At 31.6% G+C, this 27,673-nt stretch overlaps 1 protein-coding gene across 3 annotated transcripts; it reads right to left on the reverse strand.

Moving 5' to 3' along the window:
- Positions 1-2,820: 2,820 nt before the first annotated feature.
- On the reverse strand, positions 2,821-7,919 carry LOC101500198 (transcription initiation factor TFIID subunit 11). Of its 3 annotated transcripts, none has more exons than XM_073366604.1 (6): positions 7,547-7,916; positions 6,852-6,923; positions 4,895-5,220; positions 4,718-4,805; positions 3,362-3,461; positions 2,821-3,188 (listed from the first exon to the last, which is right to left on the reverse strand). In XM_073366604.1, the coding sequence occupies exons 3-6, from the start codon at positions 5,182-5,184 to the stop codon at positions 3,061-3,063; spliced, it is 606 nt and encodes a 201-aa protein (XP_073222705.1). In that variant the 5' UTR covers positions 5,185-5,220; positions 6,852-6,923; positions 7,547-7,916; the 3' UTR covers positions 2,821-3,060. The 3 variants fall into 3 exon arrangements, with proteins under 3 accessions (XP_073222705.1, XP_004515436.1, XP_004515437.1); XM_004515379.4 differs by having other exon boundaries at positions 4,895-5,206; positions 7,547-7,913; XM_004515380.4 differs by having other exon boundaries at positions 3,108-3,244; positions 4,895-5,206; positions 7,547-7,919.
- Between the last annotated feature and the right edge of the window lie 19,754 nt (positions 7,920-27,673).

Genomic DNA, 27,673 nt, shown 5'->3' on the forward strand with positions numbered 1-27,673 from the left:
CTCACATGACCCAATCTTTTATGCCAATGACTTACTCTTTCAGTTTTGGATACTACAGCTTTTTCTTCTCCAAGTATGGTATTCCCATTAATGACATAAATGTCATTCTTCACGTGACCATTCATAACCACTAACGCACCCTTCATCACCTTCAATGTACCATTTTCAGCTTTGTATGAGCAGCCAAACTCCTCCAACGTACCTAGAGATATTAAATTCCTCTTGAGTTGAGGAACATATCTCATCCTAGTTAGTAGCCTCTGTGTACCATGTTCAAACCCCAAACTCACTGTTATTATACCTTCAACCTTGCATTCTAAATTTTTTCCCATAGTGACCCTTCCTCCATCAGTTTTTTTTAACCAAGAATCCATCATTTCATTGGAGTCATATGAAATGACCACCCTAACTCCAAAACCCATTCTTCATCAGAATAATTTGTGGTTTCCATTAGCACATCAGCATTTAGGCATCCTTCTAAAGCAATTGATGCCTTTCCAATATCATCTTCAAATTCATTCTTCTTTTTGAATTTCCTAGTTGGACAATCCTTATTGAAATGTTCTTCCTTGTTTCATTGAAAACATTTTTTACTTGCTTTATCATTTTCCTTTTTATCAGTCTTGAATTTATGTTTTGATCTTTTCCTTTTATACTTTGTTTTCATGAATAGACCTTCACTATTTCCTTCATATTTTCCCTCAAATTTTCGTTTGAATTCTTTTAAAAAAAAGTGCTAATCGAACATCCTCAATAGATAAAGAATCTTTACCATAAGAACTTTGGTTTTCATAAGAACTTGGCAAAGAACTTACAAGCAGTAGCGATTGATCTTCATCGTCAATGATGACCTCAATGTTCTCAAGATCAATCATGAGTTTATTGAAATCGTTAATATGTTCTTCAATTTACTTTCATGCTTGCATCTTGAAGGTGTAGAGCCTTTGCTTCAAATAGAAACTATTTGCAAGAGACTTGGTCATATACGAATTTTCCAATTTTTGGCCATATACAAATTTTCCAATTTTTGCCAAATTGTTGCGGCCGTTTTTTCTTTCTCAACTTATCTCAATGGATTGTCCCCCAAACTCATAATTAATTCATTATGAGCTTTCTCCAAGATCTCTTTCTTCTTTTCTTCATCAAATCCCTAGTCAGTGCATTTTCTAATCCTTGATGAACCAATAATGTTTTCATCTTGATTAACTTGCACATATTATGAAACAACACATATCAACTCTTCTTTATGAATTTGAACAAAGTAATAGAAGGATTTAAAAAAGGAAGATAGATAAACACACACAAGTTTGATAACCCATTTCAAACTTCTCTTCTTTTTTTCTTTTCTTTTTCCTGTTTGTGTGTTTTTTTTACTCAAGAATGAATGAATTGTTTTGTACAAGAGGAGCTAAAGAAGTATATATAGTTCCTAGTAGAATAACTAACTATAACAACCACTAACTGAAGTTGTTATAGGCTGTCAACTCAAATAACCAATCAACTCAGTTAGTTATTCACCAGCTCGAGTCAACTTGAGATTGGGCCTGAAGCAAAATTCAGTTTGCTGTGCAATGCATGAGTTGGGCCAAGATGTCCATGGTACCATAATTCAACAGAAACCTTGCATAATGATCTTCCATTCTAAAACAACAAAAACAAAGTTCAACATAAAATCTAGACAAAATCATATTTTTAGCCTTTTATCTTATTTAGTTCTAATAGGTTGATAATTTATCTTTTTTCTAACTCAGATAGGTCCTATATCTCTTAAAACTTGTACAAGTTAACTCATTTTTTCATTCATTATTAAAAATGTTGATGTGGTAAGCAACATTTGCATTTTTCATGATCTGTTTTTTTATATAAAAAAATAAAAAACCAAGAATAGCCTTCATTACCTTCATTGCCTTCTTAGTCATCTTCATCATCTTACTTCTAAAACCAGAAAAATTAAAATTCAAAAATTAAAATCCTCAATCTTAGATCTACCCGACCTTTCAAAATCTCCAAAATCAAACATAACTCTAAATCTACTTAAAAATTATCAAATTCCTCACGCTCTCTTTGAAGAAGTAAAGAAGATGATATTCTGATATGCTATGATATAACCCATTAATGAAATGATTTAGAAACTCATAATCAAGAGGAACTCCCTTTATTCCATGGAGAAGCACATTCTTGACCATTTTGTATTGTTAATGCATGTGTCATAGTTCGGTAGTGTCACAATGAGTATGCACCTATGAGTCATTTGCTTTTGTTTTGGGGGACGATGATACATATGTATGATGTTTGTAATGGAGCTCTTACAAGTAGCATAAATATCATATTATCTATATGTGGAGTTTAATTCACTATATCATGCTAATCGTTTCATTTAGAGAGATACTGAAGAAGAATTTGGGGAATTTTAAGTAGATTTAGGGTTATGTTTGATTTTGGAGATTTTGATGAGGTGGTTAGATTTATGATTTATTTTTGGATTTGGAGATTTTGATATTGGTATTTTAATTTTTCTGGGTTTTCAATGTAAGTTATTTAAGATGATGATGAAGGTAACGAAGATTGTGACTTGCCACCTTAATATTTTTTAATAAAAAAATAAAATAAAAAATTAACTTGTATAAATTACAAAAAATAAAAAGTTAAATTGTATAAATTTTAAAAAATAAAAGACTGCTTTGAAAATAATAAATAAATGGCCAAATATTGCAATTAAATAAAGTAAAAGGCTAAAAATATAGTTTTGCCTAAAATCTAAAATACGTGAATGCGTATGCTCGAATTTGTTGCTTGTAAGAACTTCCTACGGTTACTTGATGGAGGAAAGGGTAGATTATAATACAGTAAAAGCATTGAATATTATATTTGACACAACAAGAAAGAAAAGATGAAGCTCAAATCAATATCTGAACAACTTTCCCATTTTACCTACCAACATTGTTTCACTCATTCCAACTGACCAACATTGTTTCACTCATTCCAACTGATTGGATAATCTGGACAATGGGATCAAAAACTTTTTCTGCCAGTATGGTCCCAAAAATCATATTTGGTCCATTACCGAAAGAGCCTTGAGACTGTTCTCTTAAAGACTTTTCCTTCAAGCTTTAGTCGTCTGTGTGCTTCTCTCAGATGACATGGTCGGATTGGTCCAGATTCTTTCCTTTCCTTCATAATTATTCTAGCTGCAAACGTAGTACACCTTTGATTAATGAGAATTATTACACTGCAACATTTTGATCTGGGAAACGCGATATGCACAAGAGTACCTTCATTATGCTAATCTTTTGCATTTTGCTATTTATAGTTATATTGAAAGGAACCATGTCATCACGTTTGTAAAGGAAAACTAATTTACCTGTTTCAACAACTTCACCCACAAACATTTTTGCAATCCCTGATACTACAATCGTAATTGGGACAGAGATTTTCTGGGTCCCAGTGATGCTCGCTAATAACTGCTTACAGACAACCAAGAAAGAAGAGGAAACTTGAGAGCAATCTTATCTTACTATAATATAAATTAAAAGTGCAAATTGGAATGCAAAAATTGCAATCTGCTATTTCCTGTAGAAGTACATGAGTTCAAAAGCAGCATTGATGCACAACCTAACATGACAGAAACCGTTCTTGAATAATATACAAGGAGAAAACGTGGGTAAGGTTAGCTCAAGTGCCTATAAGCATTGGACAAAAACTACGGGATCTTACCCTACAGTCAATCATGTGTATGAAAAGCGGTATTATTTTCTCTTTCTTAGAAGACCACATCCTGTTATTCCAAAACCAGAGAGGACCCAAACCCATTGTAGCTGTTATAAATAATCTGAATTCAACTATGGCATGTGTCCATCGTAGTATAATAAGATCATTCACGAGTCTTGAAGTTAGAGTTAATTTTTCCCCAATCAGGTTAGGAACAAAAAAACGACTGCTGAAGGTCAATTAATAATGAAGGACACAGTATCAGACTAGCCTAGCATCAAGAAATAAAAAGCTTAAACACGAAATTACCTATTGCTGTGTTAGTTTGATATTATGGGAAGAAGTCTGTCACTGACTCATTGTCCAATTACCCAAAACAGAATGAAAGAAAAACGGATCCGACTCTTCCATAGTGACCAACTCACTTTAGAGTTTAAAGTACGTGATATCAACCATTGATGAATACATCAATAGTTGATATTAGAAACCCATTATAACAATCATGAGTAAGTTGAAATAACAACCCTTTATTTTATCACTTTACTATCTGGTATCTATGCACCTTAGAGAGGAGCCAAATTCAAAATAACCCTTAAAGACAGTTGCTAATTCCTTTAGTTTCCTCTAAGAACCGTCAAACCCCAAACCATGTTTATTTAAAACTCATCCCCTTTATCTCAAATATACACAATGAACCTTCAATCCACCCAACAAACTCTAACTAATCCTGAACTATTAACCCAAATTCTTTCACAGCTCTATATCCAGCTAAAGAAAATGTAGGTATTGAATGCAACTATATGTGTCAGTGTCATGTCGTGTTGGTGTCCACCACTAACACATGTCGGAACACTGGACACACCTTCAATCTTAAGTGTCAGGCTACATAGAAGTTAATATACCATTAACGTGTATGCAAGATTAAAATGAAGAACCTTGTTACGTGATGAAGAAGAAACAATGGCAAAAAAAACTATAAGAAAAAAAAGAGTAGAAGTGAAAGAAATACCCGTTTCATATTAGCTTTCTGGAATCCAGCCCTACGAAAGGACTCGTATCTACTCATTTGTTCTTCAGTGAATTGGGATAAAACAGCCCTGAGAATTGACAAAGAGGAATAGAAAAAATTAGAGTTTATGATATGATATAAAAATGAAATAACAGAGAAAAGAATGAAGTTACTGACTGCATCTTAGCCATTTTGTGAGGGTCACCAGCAGCAGGGAACTTGGCGAGTTCAACATCCATGTTGTCTTCTTCTTCATCTTCTTCTTCATCTTTATTCTTGACAATTGTGGTGGTGTTACTGGCACTCGTGTTTTTCATGTGACCGTCTTCTTCATGGGTGTGAGTGGGTTGTGCAACCAATGAATTGGATCTTGTGTTCTCTGCTTCTGGATCTGGCTCCACTTCAATTGGAGAATCAGGTGGTGATTCCTCAAATGCTGCTTCAAATGGATCCTTTGATTGCTTCATTCTCTTCCAACTCCCTTGATCCCTGATTGATTGATTCTATAGTAAATTTGTATGTTGTAGTGAAATTCTCACCTATATAGGTTATGAAGCTCCCTTTTGTATTCTGACGCATTTATTTATATATTTTACAAGATTTACATTTATAATATTTTGAACATTATAATACATAGTTAGATTAAAATTTATCTACATTTTTTTGGACAAAAACAGGGGCGGAAGCCCAAAGGAAACAAAATTAAGGAACAATCATATGGGGAGTATCAAACTCAACCAGATAAAAAAAACATAGAGCAAAATCATGCTCATAAATAAATCAAATCCAAATGTATTATATATGCATTACAACTGAATCCAAATGTAGGTCAACATTTTTTGAAACCTCTACCTCTCATCAATTGCAAACCTTCAAGAACATTCCATAATTATGCAATATTACATAGTATACTATACTGAATCATTATCAGATTTTTATTTACATGTTCCTTCTAGATTCTAGATTTGGCAGTTCCTAGGCTACACCACATAGTATACTATACTGAATCATTATCAGATTTTTATTTACATGCAATGATCATATCTAATTTTATTCAGGGCCTTAAATAGATAGAATTTTATACCATGATAAATTGTTCATAGATTATGTTACACCTGAAATTTTGAAATCTCATCAAGTCTTTCCTTCTGGTTCCTCTCATCAAGAATTTATCCTTATACTAACTAATATTTCTTGCCAGATGTTAAATTGGTATGCTGCAAGCCAGCAACTACTAATTCTGATTGCTTAAGTTAAGATATATGTTTGTTTTACAAAATATGTTGTTTTATTCATATTTTTTAGGCAAAAATACACCTATAATCCTTTTAAGTTTAACTCAATTTCTGCTTACGTCCTTTAAGTTTATGTTATCCTGATTTGGTTCTTTAAGTTACATTTTTTTTGTATTGTTAGTCCTTTATCTCAATTTTGACAACAAATAGTTCAATTGAAAGTTTCTGATCATTTAAAGCTCTACCAAATGTTACAACAATATGTCCCTCATACTAATCCTTCAAAAAACATTTACCAAATCTTATAAATGGTATATATTTCTTGATTTTCTCTATAACAATTTAAACCTACGTACAACCTTAAGAACAAGGTAATAAGAGTCTATCTACATAATCAATGTTTTAATTTCTTTCACATGCAAAGTAGCTTGGACACTCATCTTGTTACAATGTTTCGATTAGATCTTAACATTTTATGACAGTAAGTTGAAAAAAATTTAAAACTTAAAGGACTGCATACATAATTTAATATATCTTAAAGGCTAATGGTACAAATGAATGTAATTTAAATGACTGAATCAGGAAAAAGTAAACTTACAGGACTTAAGCAAAAATTAAGTTAAAATAAAAGGACTAAAGGTGTATTTTTGCCTATATTTTAAGTATACTAACAGTTGGCAATTTGGCATTGCAATATGGGCATTAATGAAGGCATGGACAGATTCAATAAATCAGCAACAACTAAGAGATCACCAACTCAAATTCAGCAACAACATGTTTCACATTCAGATCAGCAGCAAAATATTCCCCAACACAAATATAATATAAGTTTTATAAATCAGCAATAGCAACCAAAAAATTTGAAATTCCGCCAAAAAAATTGAGATGAGATCACCAACCTTGGATGGAATGAAGGCTAAGATCTGATAAGAAGCAAAATGAAATCAACAAGTTTCCCCAAGAATCAAAACCTGAAGAAAACAGATATTAAGCGCTTCTTAAAACACACAAAACACTATAATAAGAAAAACAACTGCCTCAAAGCATTCAGCAGCAACCGACACATAATCACCACAACCACAACAAGAAACACAAGTTAACAAAAAAAAATTTGAAAAAGCAAAATGAATTAATACACTAATCCAGGCACAAGTAGTGCAAAGATTAGCCAGCTATAACAAAGTTCTTACAATCAATTGTCTGTAATAACTCCAAAATACTAAACTGGTTTTTTAAGCTCTCAAAGGCCAAAACTAGCAGCTTAAAACGATGGAGCAATCAACAGGTTTCCATCCACCAAGTATAACTACCCAATTTATAACATCCATAACCTCACTTGCTGTTCAAGAATGTCACAGAAAAACAATTATCTCCTCTAGACCACAGGAAAATAAAAACGCAAGCTCTATAACAGAGCAACAGCAATATAAAATCCTTAATTTAAAACAAATCAAAAATCGTAACAATAATTCACAGCATATATGTAATAGTCCTAATCACATAATCAACTGATTTAATATAATTATAGTCATAAAAAAAAATTCCTAGTTCAGATAACCCTAAAATCACAAAGCTCTAAATCTGAGATAAATACCGTGCTGTGTCAATGATAGTTCACTGTTGGAGGGCGGTGGAGGCAGATCCCGACGGTAGGGTGGCCGGAGTAGTGCCGTTGAGGCTGAGTTTAACGGGCAACAGGCGCGCGAGAGAGGAGGGCCGAGGGTAGTGCGATAGGGAGAGAGAAGAGACAAGGATGGCGCGGTGGACGGTGATGGCGCTGGGATGCTACCGCCGGCGGAGCAATGGTAAAGGGTAGAGAGGAAAAGATGAGATGAAAGAATTTAAGGGTCTCTTTGAATATTTTATAATTAACGGAGCGGAATGAGAACAACCTAATGGAGCGAAATGGAAGGAATGTTAGATTTTCATTTCATTGTTTGGGTATGGTGGAATAGAATAAATTTCCTAGTCTGTTGTTTGGAAAGTGGAGAGAATTGAGTGAGTTATAATATTTTTATTCCATTTTTGTCTTTATTTAAAAAATTATCTTTTATCCTTTATTCTATTTCAACCTTAAATAAAAAAATAATAAGACTCAACTCCAATACATACGTTTATAGTGATAATCTATCTCAGTTGCTACGAACTAAAACAAGCATGGCTGTCCTGTAGATTCTAACATCAAGATAAAAAAAAAAATTGTAACCAATAAAGTCCATTTTAATTCTACTATTACGGCAAACATTTTAAGGTTTACATAAACTCACGTACTTAAACTGGTGCAGCAGCAAAATAAGAAGATACAAGTGCGTAGAAAATGATGCACTCAAAAGAAACGATAAAGAAAAGAAGAAGAAATGATTTACTCGAAATGATTTACTCATAAAATAGTAAATAGGGGTAAAAGAGTAATTATTTAATTAAATTGCTTCATTCCATTGGATACACTCCAAATTGGGAGAAAGAAAATAAGAGGAGAGAGGGTGGTATGGAATGGATTACATCTCGTTCCATCATTCTATTCATTTTTTGCAAATCTAAACTATGGAATTTAACTATATACCACTACTCTATTCCATTCCATCAATTCAAATTTAGTTAAGTTTAGAGAGAAGTGTGTGCTAATAAAAATAGTTAAATATATTTTTGAATCCTAATAGATTGTGATTTTATAAGTTCAATTTATTTTAAATTGTATTTTGATTATATTTTAAATTTTAATCACTCATATATTTCCAATTTGTAGAATAATCATTACTATTAAAAAATTGAATAAACAATACTTTTTGATCTATGAAAGTAGGGATCAGAATAAGCTAGGTCGTCCGTCAAGGGCCTATGGTCTAGCTTGGCTTGGCCTATTTAATAAAAATGCTAGACTCTTGCTATTTTTAAAGCTTATTTATTTAAATAGATCAAGCTCAGATAGGGATGGGAATAGGCTAGGCCGTCCGTCAGGGGCCTATGGCCTGGCCTACTTATGGCCTAGTCTGGCCTGGCCTATTTAATAAAAAGGTTAGGCTCAGGCTGTTTTTAAAGCCTATTTATTTAAATAGGTCAGGCTCAGGCCTCTAAAAAAGCCTATTAGGCATGACAGGCCGGCCTATATATATTTTATTATTTATTAATATTATTTATTATTATATTAATTTCTTATTTTAAATTCTATCAATTAGACAATCACTCAGTGAGCATTCCATATTCAGTAGTTATTCCATATTCGGCAGCGATTCTATATTTGGTAGTCATTCCATATTAGGTAGTCGTTCAATTAGTCAATCAGTCAGTAGTCATTCCATATTTGTTTAAGAGGTAATAATAAGTGTGTTTGTTTCAGAAAAAAAAAAATCTATTATTTGATACAAAAAATTATTTTTTAGGGTTTAAAGGATGTTTGCTTCATATTTTTTAAAAATTATTTTAAGTAGGCTTTTAAATAGGCTTCCAGGCCAGGCCAGACTTTTAAAAAGGCCAGGCCAGGCCGAAAAAAAAGCCTATGATAGGCCGTAGGCCAGGCTTAGGCCTAAAAAATAAATCGTAGGCCAGGCTCAGGCCTTTCAAAGCCTGGCCTGGCCTGGCCTATTCCCACCCCTAAGCTCAGACTTATAAAAAAGTCTATTAGGCCTGACAATTAAGCAATCACTCAATAGTCATTCCATATTCGGTAGTCGTTCCATATTTGATAGTTGTTCCATATTCGGTAGTCATTCAATTAGTCAATCACTTAGTAATCGTTCCATATTTGTTTGAGAGGTAATAATAGATGCGTTTGTTTAAGAAATAAATCTATTCTTTGAAATCAAAAATTGTTTTTTAGAGTTTAAAGGATGTTTATTTAAGATTTTTTTAAATTATTTTTTTGTTTAATATATATAGATATGTACATTGATATTGGTATGTGGAGAGCATCATGTGGTATGAGTAGAAAATTTAAATGTTTTAATGTGAATAAGGCTTTTAAATAGGCTTCCAGACCAGACCAGGCTTTTAAAAAAGTCAGGTCAGGCCGGAAAAAAAAAGCCTATGATAGGCCGTAGGCCAGGCTTAGGCCTAAAAAATTAATCGTAGGCTAGGCTCAGGCCTTTAAAAGTCTGGTCTTGCCTAGCCTATTCCCACCCCTACTTGAAAGTGAATAGTCTCCGAACAGAAGAAAAATAATTTAAAAATTTTGAATCATTCATTAATTAATATAGTTTCTAACATTAAATTTAAACCACAATTCTAATAGTGTTAGTTTTGATATGTCGAATTTTTTTGACGCATCAAATGTACGTGACATCTTTGTGAGCATCGTTACGAATTTGTTCTATGATACCAAAATGACAAACATGTACGATTTCATCTTCTTAAATAGAAGGAACCCTAAATTTAGGATCCCCTTTTGTGAATAACAGAGAGTTCTAAACAAAAGAAATTGAGTATACCATCGTTTTAGTCCTTGAAAGTATATGACGTTGTCATTTTAGTCCTTGACTCAACAAAAAATTCCAATTTGTCCTCAAATTATCAAAATGTCAATTAGTTTAGTCTTTGATATTATAATGACGTTGACTATTTTGACAGTGAATTATATCTTTTAACGACTTTATAATAGAAAGTTGTATTTTTCATAGTCTATTTTGATGATTCAATGACTAATTTTGGTTTTTGGTGAGTTAAGGATCAAAATGATAGTGTTATATACTTTCAGGACTAAAATGGTGGTTTAGTCAAAATAAAAATTAAACCTATATGGGATGTCATACACCATTTTCGGAGTCCATGAAGTTGAAAAAGTTTGTGTTGAAGAGTAAAGCCAATCATTTTCTTCACAGCTAGAGGTTATTTGGAATGTACCAATTATTTTTGAGTTTTAGAAAACTATTTAAAAATCACAATTTATGCCGCCGAAGATATTATTGGGTTGAGTCGCGGACTAGGTCGCTCTCTTTAAGACGTTTCGTGACACTGCTCAAATTGTGCAAGGCAGACTATCAACCACGAAATCCCCAAGATAAAACAACTCAGATTCACTATATCAGAATTCCACTGCACTGTAGAAAATCGTTCTAGAATTATACCCTTAATATGACGGTTAAAGTCACTCTCAATATTACGATTAAAGTCACTCTCAATATGGTATTGTGACCATTCATAACTACGGCATAATAACCACTCCAAAAGACAAAAAAAAAAGGACTACGGTATAATAATCGCTCTAAGAACAAAGGGACTACAGCATAACAATCGCAAAATCGAAGGGACTACGACATAACAACCGCTCTAAAAACCGAAGAGACTACGGTACAAAACCACTCATAAATATCAAAGGGACAAAAAGAAAGGGGAGAAGTGGCTCGAAAATTAGGCGAGCATAATATAAAAGGGAGAAAAGAGAAAGTTGAGAAATGCATCCAACTTTGGTGTACTTTTTACAATAGTTTAAAACTCATAATATAGTGATGGAAACAAACTCACATATGTTTTCTAACCAATGTGGGACTTTAATATTTAAAGAGTTGAAAACTACTCAAAATATGAGAGTTTTTCAATGTGATACTTCAAAAAAAATTATTTCCAATGTGGGACTTGAATTTAAAAATTATGTTTCTTTCCACTTGAATTTACAAAAAAAATATTTATTTCGAATGTGGGACTTAAATTTTGAAACAAGTTTCTTTCCAATTGAATTTACAAAAAATATTTCTTTTCAATGTGGGACTTCAACAAATTTTGAAATTCACACAATAACATACTTATGTTCCAACAATCCCCCACTTGAATTTAAAAAAATGTTTTGGAAATAGTGTCAAACGCTTCTATAAGATCGTGCATAAACAAATGTGTCTCTTGACTTGAACCTTTGCATAGTAAGTAAGATTCAGATTCAACAAGAGTGGCTCGTAGTCTTGAACTCTATCTCTAACATCAAATCCACACACAACCTTTTCATAGGATGTATTCTCAAAATCTCGTGCATTAATGACCCTGCAAGTGTATCCTAGTATAGTGAACGCTCTAGGAATTCTACCTCGAAATTACATAGGAAGCGGCCCCACTTCCACATTCACATAGGTGAGTCTATCAAGAGTACTCTTATAGCTAGGTACTCCACTCCACATAGAGTATAGATCTCATTAAGAGTTTCTATTACCTCATCCTATATCGCTTCAGGAATCATGCTTCTCTGATTTATAATAGCATGTTCATCTCATATCACTTCACAACTTGTTATTACCCATTGAACCTAATTATTGGGACCTCCAGTCTTTTAGTTTGGGTTACCATCATGAGTGACTCAATAGGCATTAGTCTCATCATTTTGGATGTATTTATGACTTTTTCTCTAGCTAATCATTTCGTCAAAGGATTTCCTAAGTTCTCATCAGTGCATACATGATCCACTATAACAACTCTTTTAGAAAGTAACTCTCTAACAACCTTATGCTTACGACAAATTTGTTGTCTCTTATCATTGTAATAACGATTCTCAATCTTCGCAATAGCCGCGGTACTATCGTAGTGGATCAACACATTTGTCATAGGTTTTTCCCATATAGGGATCTCAACTAGCAAGCATCTCAACCAGCTCGCTTCTTCACTAGTAATAATTAGTGCTATCATTTCAGTCTTCATAGTAGACTGAATCAATATCGTCTGTTCTTCAATTTCCAAAATATAGTGGTTGCTTTGGAATCATTTGATAAGATATTCCAATCAATATCACTGTATCCTTCAAGGACTGTAGGAAATCTCTGATAATGTAATCTGATACTCATGGTCCTTTTTAGGTATCACATGACTCTTTCAATAGCGTGTCAATGCTCCATACTAGGTCTACTGGTAAACCTGCACAACTGTCCCACGACGTAGGCAATGTCGGGTCTAGTACAATCAGTGGCATACACGAGGCTGCCAATTATGCTCGCATATTCAGTTTGTCTAACATCTTCACCAGTGTAATTGAAAAGTTTCACACTTAAATCATATGGTGTGCAAGCAGGTTTACGGTCAAAGTATTTATATTTCTTTATGATTGTTTCAATATAGTGAGACTGATCCAAAGAAATTCCATTTTCTAACCTAGTAATCTTGATTTCAAGGATTACATTCGCTTCTCCGAGATCTTTCATATCAAAGTTGTTACACAATAATGATTTCACAATATTTACAGCATGAATGTTTGAATCAAATATGAGCAAGTCGTCTACATAGAGACATATGATAGTGCAAATTCCATTTTCAAATTGGTAGTAAATACATTTGTCACTTTCATTCACTTTAAACTCATTCGATATAATCAAATTATCAAACTTTTCATGTCATTTCTTAGGAGCTTGTTTAAGACCATACATAGATTTATCTAACTTACAGGCCTTGTTTTCTTGTCCATGAATCACAAAACATTCAGGTTATTCCTTATAGATTTCTTCTTCTAAATCACTCTTTTAAAAAATTGTTTTACCATCCATTAGGTGTATCACAAGGTTATGAATAGCCGCAAGCGATATGAGTATCCTAATGGAGGTTATTCTAGTGACTAGTGAAAAAGTGTTGAATAAATCTATATTTTCTTTTTGTCTAAAGCATTTGGCTACAAGGTGTGCCTTGTATTTATCAATCATTCCAATTGGTTTTAGTTTCTTTTTCAATATTCATTTACAACATGTTGATTTGCAACAATGAGGCAAGTCTACAAGATGTCAGGTCCTGTTAGACTTTAGAGAATCCATTTCATCGTTTATTGCGTCTTGCAATAAATCTGCATCCAAAGATGACAAAGCTTCTAAAAGATTTGCAGGATCCTCTTCTAAAGTTTAGGTCGCATATTTGGGTCCATAATTTTTAGCAACTCTGACTCTCTTACTTCTTCAAGTTTCTGATTCACCTTGCTTGGTGCTTATAGATATAAGAATGTGACTTGATTCGTTGCCCCCACTATTTCTCCATTTGAAAGGGAATTTATTTTCGTAGAAGTCAACTTCGTTTGACTTTATGATCACTTTTGAATTTAGGTCATAAAACCTATACACTTTGTTCTTTACCGCATACCCAATGTATACATATTCATATGCTCTACTGGCGAGTTTAATTCGCTTGGGATCGGAGATTCTAACATAAGTCAGAAAACCTCAAGTTTGAAAATAAGACAAGTTCAGTTGTCTTTTCTTCATTATCTCATAAGGAGATGTTTTGTTTTTAGATTTAAAAACTCTATTCAAAACATAGCAAATAAGTAATATATTTTCCACACACCAATGAGTTACAACACTAGAATTAAGCATACTAGCAACAACTAGTTCAATAAGCGTTATATTCCTTTTTTCTTTCAATTTTACCATTCACTTTAAGTAATTATGGTGCAGTTATTCCATGTATAAATCCAAACAATTTATAAAACTCATTAAATAAACTAGAATCATACTTGGAACCTCTTAATCTTTATACTAAATTGATTTTCAATTTCAGTTACAAAGATCCTTAACATGTCAAACGTTTCACTTTTATTTTTCATTTCTTGTTAATGTCTCATCAAGTTCACATATATCAAAGTGTAATAAATCTAAAGACTCAGATTCTCTAACTACAAATTTATGTGAACTCTTTGTTATTTTAGTTTGACTATAAAAATCACATTTTTCAAAGTCATTTGAAAATAACTTTGGAATTAAACAAAAGTTACTTAATTTTGAAATCATATGTGTTCACATCACAAAGTATAGCATGTTAAAAATTAAAATCACACAACATATATGCAAAAAGAGACATTTTATTAATTTCGACATTCAAACATAAAGAGACATATTAAATTTCAATATATAATTTAAATATGCCATGAGTGATGTACCTTAATAGATGATCTCATGAGTTATCTTCTGAATTTTACGGGAGTGTGCCTCCACGGATCTGTCATCGGTCATCTGATACTATGGGTAGCAGCTCACAACTTACTTATTCAGAATATCTCAAACATCTCTAGTAGTATTTCTGGAATTGTAATAGATATACAAATCATCAGCAATTCCATTAAGAATATAATTCTTATCATTATTCTCCAAAACCAAATACAATAATCTTTTTGGTTGACATGGCAGAAAGAAACGTCTTAAAATTGTTATTTTTGATTTTTAGAAAACTATTTAAAAATCACAATTTATGCCACCGAAGATATTACTGGGTTGAGTCGCGGACTAGGTCGCTCTCTTTAAGAAGTTTTGCGGCACTACCCAAATTGTGCAAGACAGACTATCAACCACGAAGTTCCCAGGATAAAACAACTCAGATTCACGGTATCAAAATTTCATTCCACCGTAGAAAACCGTTCTAGAACTACACGACATAACAACCGCTCTAAGAACAAAGGGACTACGACATAACAACTGCAAAACCGAAGGGACTACACGACATAACAATCGCTCTAAAAACCGAAGAGACTACGGTACAAAACTGCTCATAAATATCGAAGGGACAAAAAGAAAGGGGAGAAGTGACTCGAAAATTAAGCGGGCAGAATATAAAAGGGAGAAAAGAGAAAGTTGGGAAATGCATCCAACTTTGGTGTACTTTTCATAATAGTTTAAAATTCATTATATAGTGATGGAAACAAACTCACATATGTTTTCTAACCAATGTGGGACTTTAATATTTAAAGAGTGGAAAACTACTCAAAATATGAGAGTTTTCCAATGCGAGACTTCAAAAAAAATTCTTTTCAATATGAGACTTGAATTTAAAAAACATGTTTCTTTCCACTTGAATTTACAAAAAATATTTATTTCGAATGTGGAACTTGAATTTTGAAACAAGTTTCTTTCCACTTGAATTTACAAAAAAATATTTATTTTCAATGTAAGACTTCAACAAATTTTTAAATTCACACAATAACATACTTATGTTCCAACAGTACCAATTTGCAACTATGATAGAACAATTTAGTGTTGAATATGTGAGGAAGTCTAGATGATGAAGTTTATGTGAATTTGTTTATGTCATTTGGTATGTTGTACTGATGTTTGTTTGAAGTAATATTCCTTTATTTGAAACGATTTATTTATTTTGTTTTATTTTATCTAGTTGTTTAATTCTATTTCATGAATATAAATTTAGTTTCTTTAATTTTGTTTGTGAGTTCATTACGTGTCTTTATTCAACTATTTAATATTATGAATTTAATTTGTGTAATTTGCAACACATGCTTTTTACTTTTGTGCACATAAACCTTGCAACCATCTCTTCCCAGCAATGTGTTCCTTCAAACAATGAGTTTGGTTCTTCAACTATGGGGATCAAACTTTTGAGATCACGTAAATCAATTTTTTGGTGTGCTGAAATTGTGACTAAAATAAAAAGTGCTGAAAGAAACTAAAATAATAGTTGGAGTTCAGACAATTAAGTAAAGAGGTATAGGTTTTTTTATTCATTTATGCCCTTGTTAAAATATATTCAAGGCTAAATTATATCTGTGGTCCCTTAACTTAATTTCAGGTAACGTTTTAGTCCTTTATCTTTTTTTTTCTTCCCGATTTAGTCATTTATTCCTAAAAATATCAAATAAAGTATGAAAATATGAGTTTATTTGAAGATTTGCGTTACGAATTTGATGAAATTTGTATTATATTGAAGAATATAATTAATTTTATGAGTTTTGATTGAAATTTTTTTTGAATTTTTGTATATAAAAGGATATCATTGTTGAAATTTTAAAACATAAAATATCAAATTGCCACTTAAAATTAAAATAAAGGACCAAGTCGGGAAAAAAAAAAGATAAAGGATTAAAACGTTACCTGAAATTAAGTTAAGGGACCACAAATGTAATTTAGCCTATATTCAAAATGTGTGATCTCAAATGTGCCACTCATTCGTCAGATCTGTCAAAATTTGGACAGTTGATCAAAATTAATAGAGTTGTGGTTGAAATTTAATGTCAAATATTTACTCTTAAAAAATTGATGATAGTATAAAATTGATTGGGCTTTACTGTATGAATACTTTTATTGATGTGGCATCCACATAGTTTGTGTGTCAACAAATTTTATCATTTTAAAGTAATTAATAATAATATTTTGGTAAACAAGCTAAGTTACCAATATTTTATCATCAAACGAATTTATTTGTTGAATACGTTATTTGAAAATTTAATATATATATATATATATAAATTTTTTATGAAAATAAGTTGTAAAATATAATAATATGTAATAAAATTATATAACTTAAATACTTATTTTTATTTATTGATATTATAATTATAATTAATTGAATTTAAAGTGTGTACCTTATGAATTTAGGTATTTGATTTGTAAGTACATTCTACAAACACCGTTAACCATCCATAGTCAAATAAGAGAGAACTCAAGCACAAAAACCATAACACATAAACACACAAATTCATTAACATTGTATTGTCTGATTTGTGCTTCTGATTTATTTTCTTTCTTTCTTCAGGGCTCATACAAATACCATTTCTAAACTTGAATCTCTTTTTAACTCTTATATAAAGGGGTAGCTAGGAAGTAAGGACAATTCATTGGATAAAATGGGATAAGGTGTGTCTAGGTCAGGAGAAGGGTGAGTTGGGGGTTTGTAATTTAAAAACTTTTAATTTAACTTTGCTAGGAATATGGTGTTGGAGAATGAAATGTGATAAGGAGGGTTTGAGGTTCAAAGTTTTATGTCATAAATACGGGTGCGTTTATGGTAAAATGTGTGGTGGGTCAAACAAGGATTAAGCGTGGTGGGGAGATATTTTCTCCTTAGTTGAGGGAATAGGTCGGGGGAAAATGGATGGTTTGTAGAAAATGTGGTTAATAAGGTGGGAAATTGTGAGAGAACATTCTTCTAGACGAATTCGTGGGTCGAGAGTTGTTTGATTTATGGTCGGTTTATGAGCCTTTTTAGTGGCCATAAATAAAAATATATTTGTGGTAGATATATGCATAAGGGTGGGTGGGTTGGTGTGTAATTGGATGTGGTGTCAGGATTTATTTGAGTGGGAAAAGATTTGGTGGCATAATGTTCTCTATTATTTGATAATGTTGTTTGACAGGAAAATATTACTGACAAATGGCATTGAAATATTGGCCAAGGAGGCGCTTATATGATTAAGGATTTACAAGCTTTAAGTAGAGTAACAATTAGATGAAAAACCTATGTTTCATCATTTTGTCTAGAATAAAGTGGTCCCTCTAAAGGTGTTAGTGTAACGCCTTAGAATACTTTAAGGATTTCCTACTGTCCCCACAAACCAACATGAGTTTTTTCAACATGTTTTGTCCTCACTTGCATACTTTATGGAAAACTTCTCAGAATATCAGCAATCCAAAGAGCACTCCAAAACCTTAAACCGATGTCAATTAAGAAAAAGTGCATTTTTTATGATCTAAAAATTCATTCTTAACTAATTAGATATACTAAAAAATAGACATTCAAATTTCAATAACTAATTAGACTAACTATGACTTAGAAATATTAAATTCGATGTTCCAACAATTCAATCAAACCTAATTACTATAACTAGGACTTATACATTATAATTCTCAATGTCTTCATCTTATTCCATTTGAAAAAGTTCATACTTCATAACAAGTGAATTGGCCGTAGCTTCCTGTACCTGTGAGCACCAAGTTGTTTTGAAGAACTATGAGCCTTGTTTTGATGATAACAAAATTATTTTGTCAGAACAATTTAAAGCACTAATGTTTTGTTTAAGTGTGCAGTTCCTAGATCATGTTTATTTTGAAATGACTTTATGCTATATCCTTTGATGTTTGGACTAAGTTAAAGGAACACGAAGACTCTTCTCTAATTTTTGTATTCTAAGTATGATGAACGCAGTCTAAAATGCACATTTGGTGATTTTGTTAATGCAAAAATAATGTTTTGTCTAATATGGCTCTGATGGCTACAACAAACATTTGATCGTATGCCCTAATGAGAGTGACAAGCAAGTGTTTGTCTATCTATGATAATCATGTCAAGCATCTGATCGTCTCACTCTATTTAAAATTCAGTCTCATAAAAGTCAATATTATGAAAAGTCAATGCTCTGATAAAAAGTCAATGTTCTGATGACAAGTTAACGCTCTAAAGAACACAAGTTTTTGTGTATCTTCTGCTCAACACTCTGAATCTATTATTTGTCTGAAGATCTATGTGACATACTATGCTTGTGATATCCTTTGTTCTCTCTGTTTCCATATCACAATACACAATTTATTTTGGCTCACAACCAACACGACAACTATGTACAATACTTTCAACTTGAAGGATTTAATCCACCAAATCACACTTTCATTGAACACCTACTAGTCAAACTAGATATGTTCGAGTCTTGCCAATCTTCTAGCTTAGTACAGTCACATTGTTGAGGGATGCATCCACTACTGGGCTACGATATAAAAACTTAAGTTTTCAGAAAAATAAACTCTTACAAGAAGGTCTTTACAAAGTTGTATTCTCAGAAATTTTTCTCAGCACTAGGTAAAACAAAAATTAAGAACAAGAGTGCAAAGAAGACTATATTATGCTTATCGTAGTGCTTTGTTTCTTGTATTTTGCAAGTAAGGACTACACATCCTTTTATAGATATCTTTAGGGTTTCTTGTCGTTGTCCTGATTGCAGGAAATCAACATGTATCATGAAGTTTCGTATCAAATCTTCTAAGATTGATTCGCCATTAAACTCCTATCAAAATGAATCCGTGTAATTGATTATATGTATCTTGGAATGAAGACAGAAGGAGCAAGCGATACGATGATAAGAGCATGTCTCATAGACCTTCATACAAATAACGGAGCATTGACTTTCATTAGAGCATACACTATTTACTTGAGTCAACAGTTAGATGTTTGATACAATTATCTGAGGCATACAATCACTTTCTTGTGAAGTTTACTAGAGGCTGACAATCAGATGCTTGATACCATTATCATACGCAAATAATCGGGGATGCTTGGTGTAGTCATCAAATGCAGACAAATTATAGCATTGCTTGTATTTTCCAGAATTACTAGAGGCTTGTTTCATAGCGCGTTCATTAGACTTAACCTAGGGAATCAGAACCAGATTCTTGGTGTTCCTTTATCTCAGTCCAATCATCAGAGGATACAATGTAAAATCATACAAAATTTATTTGATCTAGCAACAATCTCCTCCTTAGTCTCCTGCACTTGTGTGGGGATAAGTTCATTATTTTCATTTTTAACCATTGTGAGTCCAGTTTTCTTTGGGACTACCTGCACCAGACTCACCCATTGACTATCAGAGATGTCGTATATAATGCCTGCTTGCAAGAGGTTGGTCACTTCTTTTTTTTACAACATCCAGAATTAATGGGTTAAGTCGCCTTTGAGGTTGCCTGATTGATTTTACCCCATCCTCCAGTAGTATCCTATGCATACACATGGATGGACTAATACTAGGAATATCACCCTAGGTCCATTCGATTGCCTTCCTGTGTTTTCTCAAAATCTACAACAACTTATTTTCATGTTCATCTTCAAGTTTGGCTGAAATAATCACAAGTAACTTGCCACTTCCTTCTAAATATGCATATTTCAAATTTTCAGGAAGTGGTTTAAGCTCTATAGTCGGTGGTTGTTCAATGGAAGGTACAACACCAGTGGTCGAAGCTAAGTCTGTAAAATCAATTTTGTTAGTAGAAATATCAATATCAGCACAATGATCAACCTTCAAGGAAGCTCCGATCTCAGCACACACAAAGCTCAATTTTGTAGCTGTACAGAATTCACAAGTATCATCAAAACCAGTCAATGAAGGAAAGTCAGTAGCAAACATATCAGGGTAAGTGTCATCAATCATCATAACAATGCAATGCAAAATCACAACGCTGAAAATTCCAACAATGTTTTTATTGCTTAAATTGAAGTGAAAAATCGAAAACCCTATCAAATAAAATCCAAAAAAATACAAAAATACCACAAAAAATTTCTAAAAATCAAATAAAGGCAACACAAATTTTTTTGGAATTTTTGGAGAATGTGAAAAATTCGAAACATTGAAAAAATGGTCTAAACGAAGGAATTTGGGAGTCTTATTAATTCCAAAGCGAATCTTATACGGGAGTCTTATTCCTTGATTTTTTTTTTCCTGATTTTCTGGCAACATTTCGGAGCAATCCGAGACACTCGTCTGAAAACAGGGTTAATATTGTTATCAGAGAGTCCCCGACAACGGCGCCAATTTGATCCACTTTCGCACACGAGCCAAATACAATTGATAAAATGTAAATAGAGGTAATAACTCGAATCGTTTCGCAAGGACTTCTGATATAATAATAATAACTGAATTGAAAGTTGAAATTAAAAAGGGGTTTTTTAGATTTTTTATTTAACAGATGAGCAAAACGGTTAATCCACTTATTCGAGTTTCAGACCTATCACAAATTCGATCAATGGGTTTAATTTCTAATTTGTGATTCTATTCTTATTTGATTATAGAACTGATCAAACAAGTGTAACCAATCTTATGTGAATTCGGTTTCTTTGATTGGATTAAGCATCACAATAATCAAAATATTACAATTAACGATCAAGCGTTGCAAAATTATAATTCAATTAAATTAGAAACCGAAAACAAATTATGTCAAATAAATTTAATTGATCCTATTGAAATTCAATTTAAGCAATCAAAATATCAATATAATCAAATAAACAAGAATATAATCATGAATCGAAATTGACAGTGTAACCTGAATCTCAAGGTGTTGATGAAACTCTGAACTCGTGGATTAATCTTATAAAATTAGCCTTCCATGAAATTAAAATAAAATCTGTTTATTTCTTGTAGCAATGTGAATCCTAATATTTCCTCCATAGAAAAGAAACAAAACTGACAATATATAGTACTCAATATTGGGCTTTAGGGTTTAAAAAACAAGTGACCCGCTATTTAAAATTATTACAAACGTCCAAATTACAAAATGTGCAATTTAGGCCAGTAAAGTTCGGAATTGGTCTTTTATTCCAACACAAAAAATGTAGCTCTGATTTTTAGCTTTCCAGCGCTTGCTCGTATGCGCCCATCCGATATCTAGAGTTCAAGTTATGACCTACAAAGCTAGAAAGGGTCAAAATATAAATAATAAAGTTATAATTCAAATTCGACCCCAAGTTTCGAAACAAGCTAAAAATATTATTCTAAGCTTGAAAGAGTTTTTAAAATACCAAACTAAAAAGCTAGAAACATGTGCCCAAATGATATGATCACCTTTGCTTGCTTGTCTTCATACCAAGATACTTTTGGAACCAAAATCATTTTATACTTAAGAGTTTTTATAACAAAAGTATTTTATGAGAACAATATATTTAACTTCAAACAGTGTGAAAGAAGATATGGTCAAGATTTGTAGAATATTTAATGAAGATTTATCTACAACAAAATATGAACAAAATCAATCTGAAGAATTAACAAACACAATCTGAACAAAATACGAACATAATCAATTTGAAGAATTTACAATCTCAATTTAAACAAAAAAGGAACATAATCAATTTGAAGAATTTACTAATGCAATATGAAAAAAAATACATAATTAAACAAGGTCTAAACTGAAGCCCAACTTTTAACTATAATTAGACACTCAAGACTGAAGAAGAAAATCATGGAAAAGCAGAAAATAGTGGTCTTAGAGTTCAAAGAGAGAAATACTTGTTCAAGTTAGAAATATTTTCTGAGTGTTCTTTTCTTATAGTGGGAGAGTTATTATTATTATTATTAGCTTTTTAGAAGCAACTACTCCAGTTCCATTCTTTTGTATCCAACTCGGTAGTGTTTTAGTTCCTTCTTCAATCTGGGGTTGTCAGGTTGTTAGGAGAAGACTTGACTTGTAGGGTCAACGTGGTTAGTTCCTCAAAAGTCTGGAGTTTTCAGGTTGCTTGCGAAGACTGACTTGGAGGGTCAGGTGTTTTGTAATTCAAGGTATTTGAATGAGTGGATTAAAGCATTCTAAATGAGGGGACTGAATGTCAAATTATTTATGTGTCAAATTATTTATGCTTTCATTATTTACTGCCTCTAAATCGATTGCTTCTACTCCAAGTAAGTCCCCAAAACCTAATTAGTTTTTTATTTATTTATAAATTATCAAAAAGTTATCAACTTTAGCAAACACAATTCAACCCATTTCTCGTATTTTCACCTTTAGATACACATAATCATTCATGAAGATATATATGGAAACATATTAAAGACTCATATGTTGGAACGAGCTTGGTTCTAGAAACAATTATTTCATCATATTTTGATGATAACAAAGGTACTTTGTGAGAATAATTTATTACACTAACGATTTCATTGAATGTGCAGTAAATAGAACCAGGAAATTATATTAGAGGAAATGAAGATGTTAGAGGAAACGAAGACATTAGAGGAAACAAAGATGTAAGAGGAAACAAAGACATAAGAGTCAAGTGAAGTCGAAGAAAGTTAACGACTCTTATGGAGAGTCAACCCCTCGATGAAGACTGAGCTGTTTGATAATTCTAATGGTCCAAGAACATATTATGATATATTCCTATTGCTCTTAAACAAGCGTATGCAAGAAGGTTGAAGGAGAATTATATTCAAGCGCTATATGAACATTTTCGCACATAATCATTCTAGAAGATTTCGTTGAAGATTTATTTTGGAATTAGTCAAGCTTCAATGATCATATTCCTAAACCATATCTATGAAGGTTTATTTTCTGTGAAGATCTCTATTGACCTTGCACAAGGAAGATATGCTCAAAAGATTCAAGGAGAATTAATTTCAAGCGCTATCTAGACATTCTCGCACATAATCATTCTAGAATATTTGGTTGAAGATTCGCTTTGGAATTAATCAATCTTCAACAATCATATTCCCAATTCGTATCTATCAAGGTTTATTTTTTGTGACGATCTATGTTGACCTCACACAATGAAGATATACTAAAAAATTTGTTTGGGACAGTATTGAAACCCTAATGCGTGTTGTATAAATGGATCAATTATGAAGAAGAAAACACAACAACTTAGAAAAGCGGATGCCTTCCTCAAACGTTTGACTGTACTAAGCTAGGATGTTAAGAAGATTGAACACAATTAGTATGACTAGTAGGTATTCAAATGTAAGTCTAATTTAGTGACATCATGGATTAAATCCTTCAAGTTGAAGGGACTAGGATTAACTATCATGTTGGTGGTGAACCATAATAAATTGTTGTGTCTCTCTACTCTGTTTTCACACTCGTGCTTTATCTTACTTTACTTTGAGTATAGCCGCACAAAAAGTTTTTTTCTTTAAAAAACACAATTCGAACTCCTTTTTGTGTTCTTTCCATTCCACATTCAATAGCTCTAATAATATTTATATCATCAACATAACCATCAATTGTAACCAATTCATTTCCAATTATTTTTTAAAAAGACATGGGCAAATAATGTGATTATATATTTCTGTGTGTGAGCTTGAAAAATAACTTATGACTATTATATTATTTTATTTTATTTATTTTTTAAAAAATATTAGTATTTTAGTGTAAGTATTTTAAAGAATAATATTTTAGATATTTTTACGTGTATATGCATATTTGTAATTAATGCGATATTTTCTTGTGTCTTTGACTAATATTAAATGTGCACGGAGTTATATTTAATTACTTCTAACTATAACTTGTTTTAATTATATATTTTATAAAAATTATCTTGAATATCTTGTGAATATTTTAAGAATCATTGTTTTAATTATGGAAGTGTTAAATCATGTCTTTGATGTTAAAATATTTTAAAAATATATATAGCAATAATTATAGTGATTATTTTGAGTATCAAAGTTTTTGTAATTAATATTTTTTAAACTTAATTATTTTATTTTGTGAAGTGTTAACCTTAAAATATTAGTAGTGTTTAAAAAATTAAATTGTGTTTTGGATTAATTTTAAGAAGAATAGTAATAATAATATAGTTAAACTATGTTAAAAAAAAAAAGAAAATAAAAATAAAAATACATAATAACCTGAATGAAAGAGAGCACAACTAGTACATCAGTAGGGAGAACAGCGACATTAGCAAATAAAGAAAATTCGATTTTGGTGAACAACAACTATTTAAAAAAATATTATCTGGTTTTTTTCTAAATTTTAGTATGTTGCTATTTTCGTTAATTGAGATATTTGAAAAACATTTTTTAGAATTTTAACTATTTCATTTTTTCTCTAAATAATCTTACTTATTCGTTTATGAAACTAGCTATTTTATGTTGTTCTTCACTGTAAGTCTAATTTGAGTAAAATCAAAGCCAAAATGATTGTGTTGTTCTTCACCGTAAGTTTGATTTGAGTGAAATCAAGGACAAAATGATTGTGTGAACAGTGACTAAATTATCTAATGATTAGTTTTCTAACTTGAGTATGTTTCCTTGACCTAATTTTGAAAATGACCTTTTAGAGTTTGTTCCAATATTTTATTCTTGACGTTTACCCATAAACTGTCGAGTTGAATCAATTGAAGAACGAAAATTCAAATGAATAGAGGCTTTTATCTTGTGAACTTAGATTAGAGTGTGAAAGCGTTGAAATAAGGTAAGGGGTGAGAGAACGTTTAAATTCATGAGTATATTATAATGTAAAATGAAGGGAAACAATATTTTTCAATGATTTATTTGGGGCTTGTTACGTATGGATGTAGCCATTTGAGAGATAAATTAATTAATGTGAAAATTGGGAATTGTGAGCTTAAAATGTGGAATATAAATGTTTTAAGGTGTTGATTGATTTAATTTCCATTGAATTTGTGGTATTTGATATTATTGTGGTATTAGATGTTGAATGAATTATGTCTATGTTTGAGTTGATGAGTTTTTGTGACGTGATGATAAAACTTGGATGCATTGTGTGATATCAGTTTATGTGACGTGAGGATAAAACTTATATGCATTATGTAATATGAGTTTATGTGACGATGATGTTACGATGTTTTGAATTTGTGATGAGCCTATCGATGTCATCCTATTGTTCATAAAATAATGGTGATTCCAACTCAAGCTGACGGTATTTGACATAAAGATTGTTTTGATGGAGTATCCTAGGCCAATGAGGGGAGGAAATACATGTTAGGGGTGTTTGACGTGAATATTATTTTGTCATCATATAGGTAGGGCATCTGAAGTCTAGTGATGTTGGGGAAGTACAACTGAATGCGTCTGATCGTGGTGATCTACTGTTGAGCCACAAGGTAAGATTGTTAGGCCTTGAAGGTATTCTGGTGGAGAATTCCTAGGTGAATTAGAGGTAACCCTCCAAAAGTTATGACTTACTATGCAACATATGTTTACTCCAACTATCGCATGTATGTGTCTCGATTTGAGTTGAGGGGATCTATGAGGTCATGATCAATTTGAATTTCTCGTCCACTTGTGTGGGAGCATAGTAACAAGCCTCTTAACCAAGTCATTTAGAGTTAGAATGGTAACAAAATATGTAGAAGTAGAGTCTATGCTCATGCATAGCATTGCATTGTCTTGTGATTGTTCTATTGTAATTAATGTGTATCGAAAGTGATAATAATTTATCATGGATTATTTGATGTTATAATGATAATTTTTCTTGAGTGATTTTACGTTATAATGTGATATTATTTCCTTCAGTATTTTGATATACCATGTCATGTTAAAATACAATTCTATTATGATTATTTTCGTGTTCTTCTTACAAATATTATACTACCAATTTTATTTTATTTTGAAACTCACCCCTTTCGTTGTATGTGTTTCACTGGTTTGACCATGCGTTTACGAAATCGCAGTTATTACAGGTTAATGAGTCTTGAATTTCAAGTTTAAGAGAAGCTTGGCTCTGATATGTGATATTGGAAATGAGAATTTATAAGTATTATTTTACTTATTATATTAGAAAGTTACTTTTTATATGAAAGTCTTGTTACTACTAGTATGTTTTTGGAATTAAATTAAAAATTTCAGTTAAATCAATTTTATTGATATTGCACTTTTAATTTGAGGAATTAGGTTTAAAGTGTCCCATATGTAACTTGAGAAATGTGACATTCTAAATTACTTGTAAAACTTTTTATTTATCCGCTACAGATTTGTATAAAAATATAGTTTAGTTATTATAATATTATTTTGGAGTTTTAGAGTGTCATAGTTTAGGTATAAAAAGAGACTTATTCAATTTAATTATACAGTCTCTTAGACAGTCTGAATTGTGAATTGTATGACTCACGAAAATTAAATCCTTCATAAAATTTCATATAATTATCACTAATAAGTAAGCCATATAACTAAATTGTAAACATCTTTTATAAATTGAGTTTTTCATGTGATGTGCTACTAAAATTATTAAATATTAAATAAAAAAAATACTTGAATTCACTACAAGTGAATATACCTCTTCAAATCCAATAACGGGCTTGTACCAATGCTCTTGAACATGCCAAGCTTAATATATTAGTAGAGATTGAAGTCCAAAAACCTTTCACATTGTAAAATGAGTTTAATTTTGTATCAGTTTCGTTTTTCTATTTGGTCAATCATTATTTTATTTATAATCCTTAATAGATTTCAATTCATGATCCTCATTATCATTTATCACACAAAGCTATATTATATGCAAAAAAATATTATCAACATTGAATTCATTTTGATTCCATCATATTCCATTTTTGACATGATTTATTGAGGTCTCTTTTTTTCTGCGCAAATTTAAAGTACTTGGTCAGTTCTTCTAAGACTAAAAAATTA

Source organism: Cicer arietinum, chromosome 3, assembly GCF_000331145.2.
Source record: "Cicer arietinum cultivar CDC Frontier isolate Library 1 chromosome 3, Cicar.CDCFrontier_v2.0, whole genome shotgun sequence".
Lineage (NCBI taxonomy): Eukaryota > Viridiplantae > Streptophyta > Magnoliopsida > Fabales > Fabaceae > Cicer > Cicer arietinum.

Coding starts and splice junctions, on each gene's coding strand:
- LOC101500198 (XM_073366604.1), bottom strand. CDS start 5,184: ATGAAGCAATCAAAGGATCCATTTGAAGCAGCATTTGAGGAATCACCA. Junction 4,806..4,894: donor CACAAAATGGCTAAGATGCA/GTCAGTAACTTC, acceptor GTCAATTCTCAG/GGCTGTTTTATCCCAATTCA. Junction 3,189..3,361: donor GGGTGAAGTTGTTGAAACAG/GTAAATTAGTTT, acceptor CTACGTTTGCAG/CTAGAATAATTATGAAGGAA.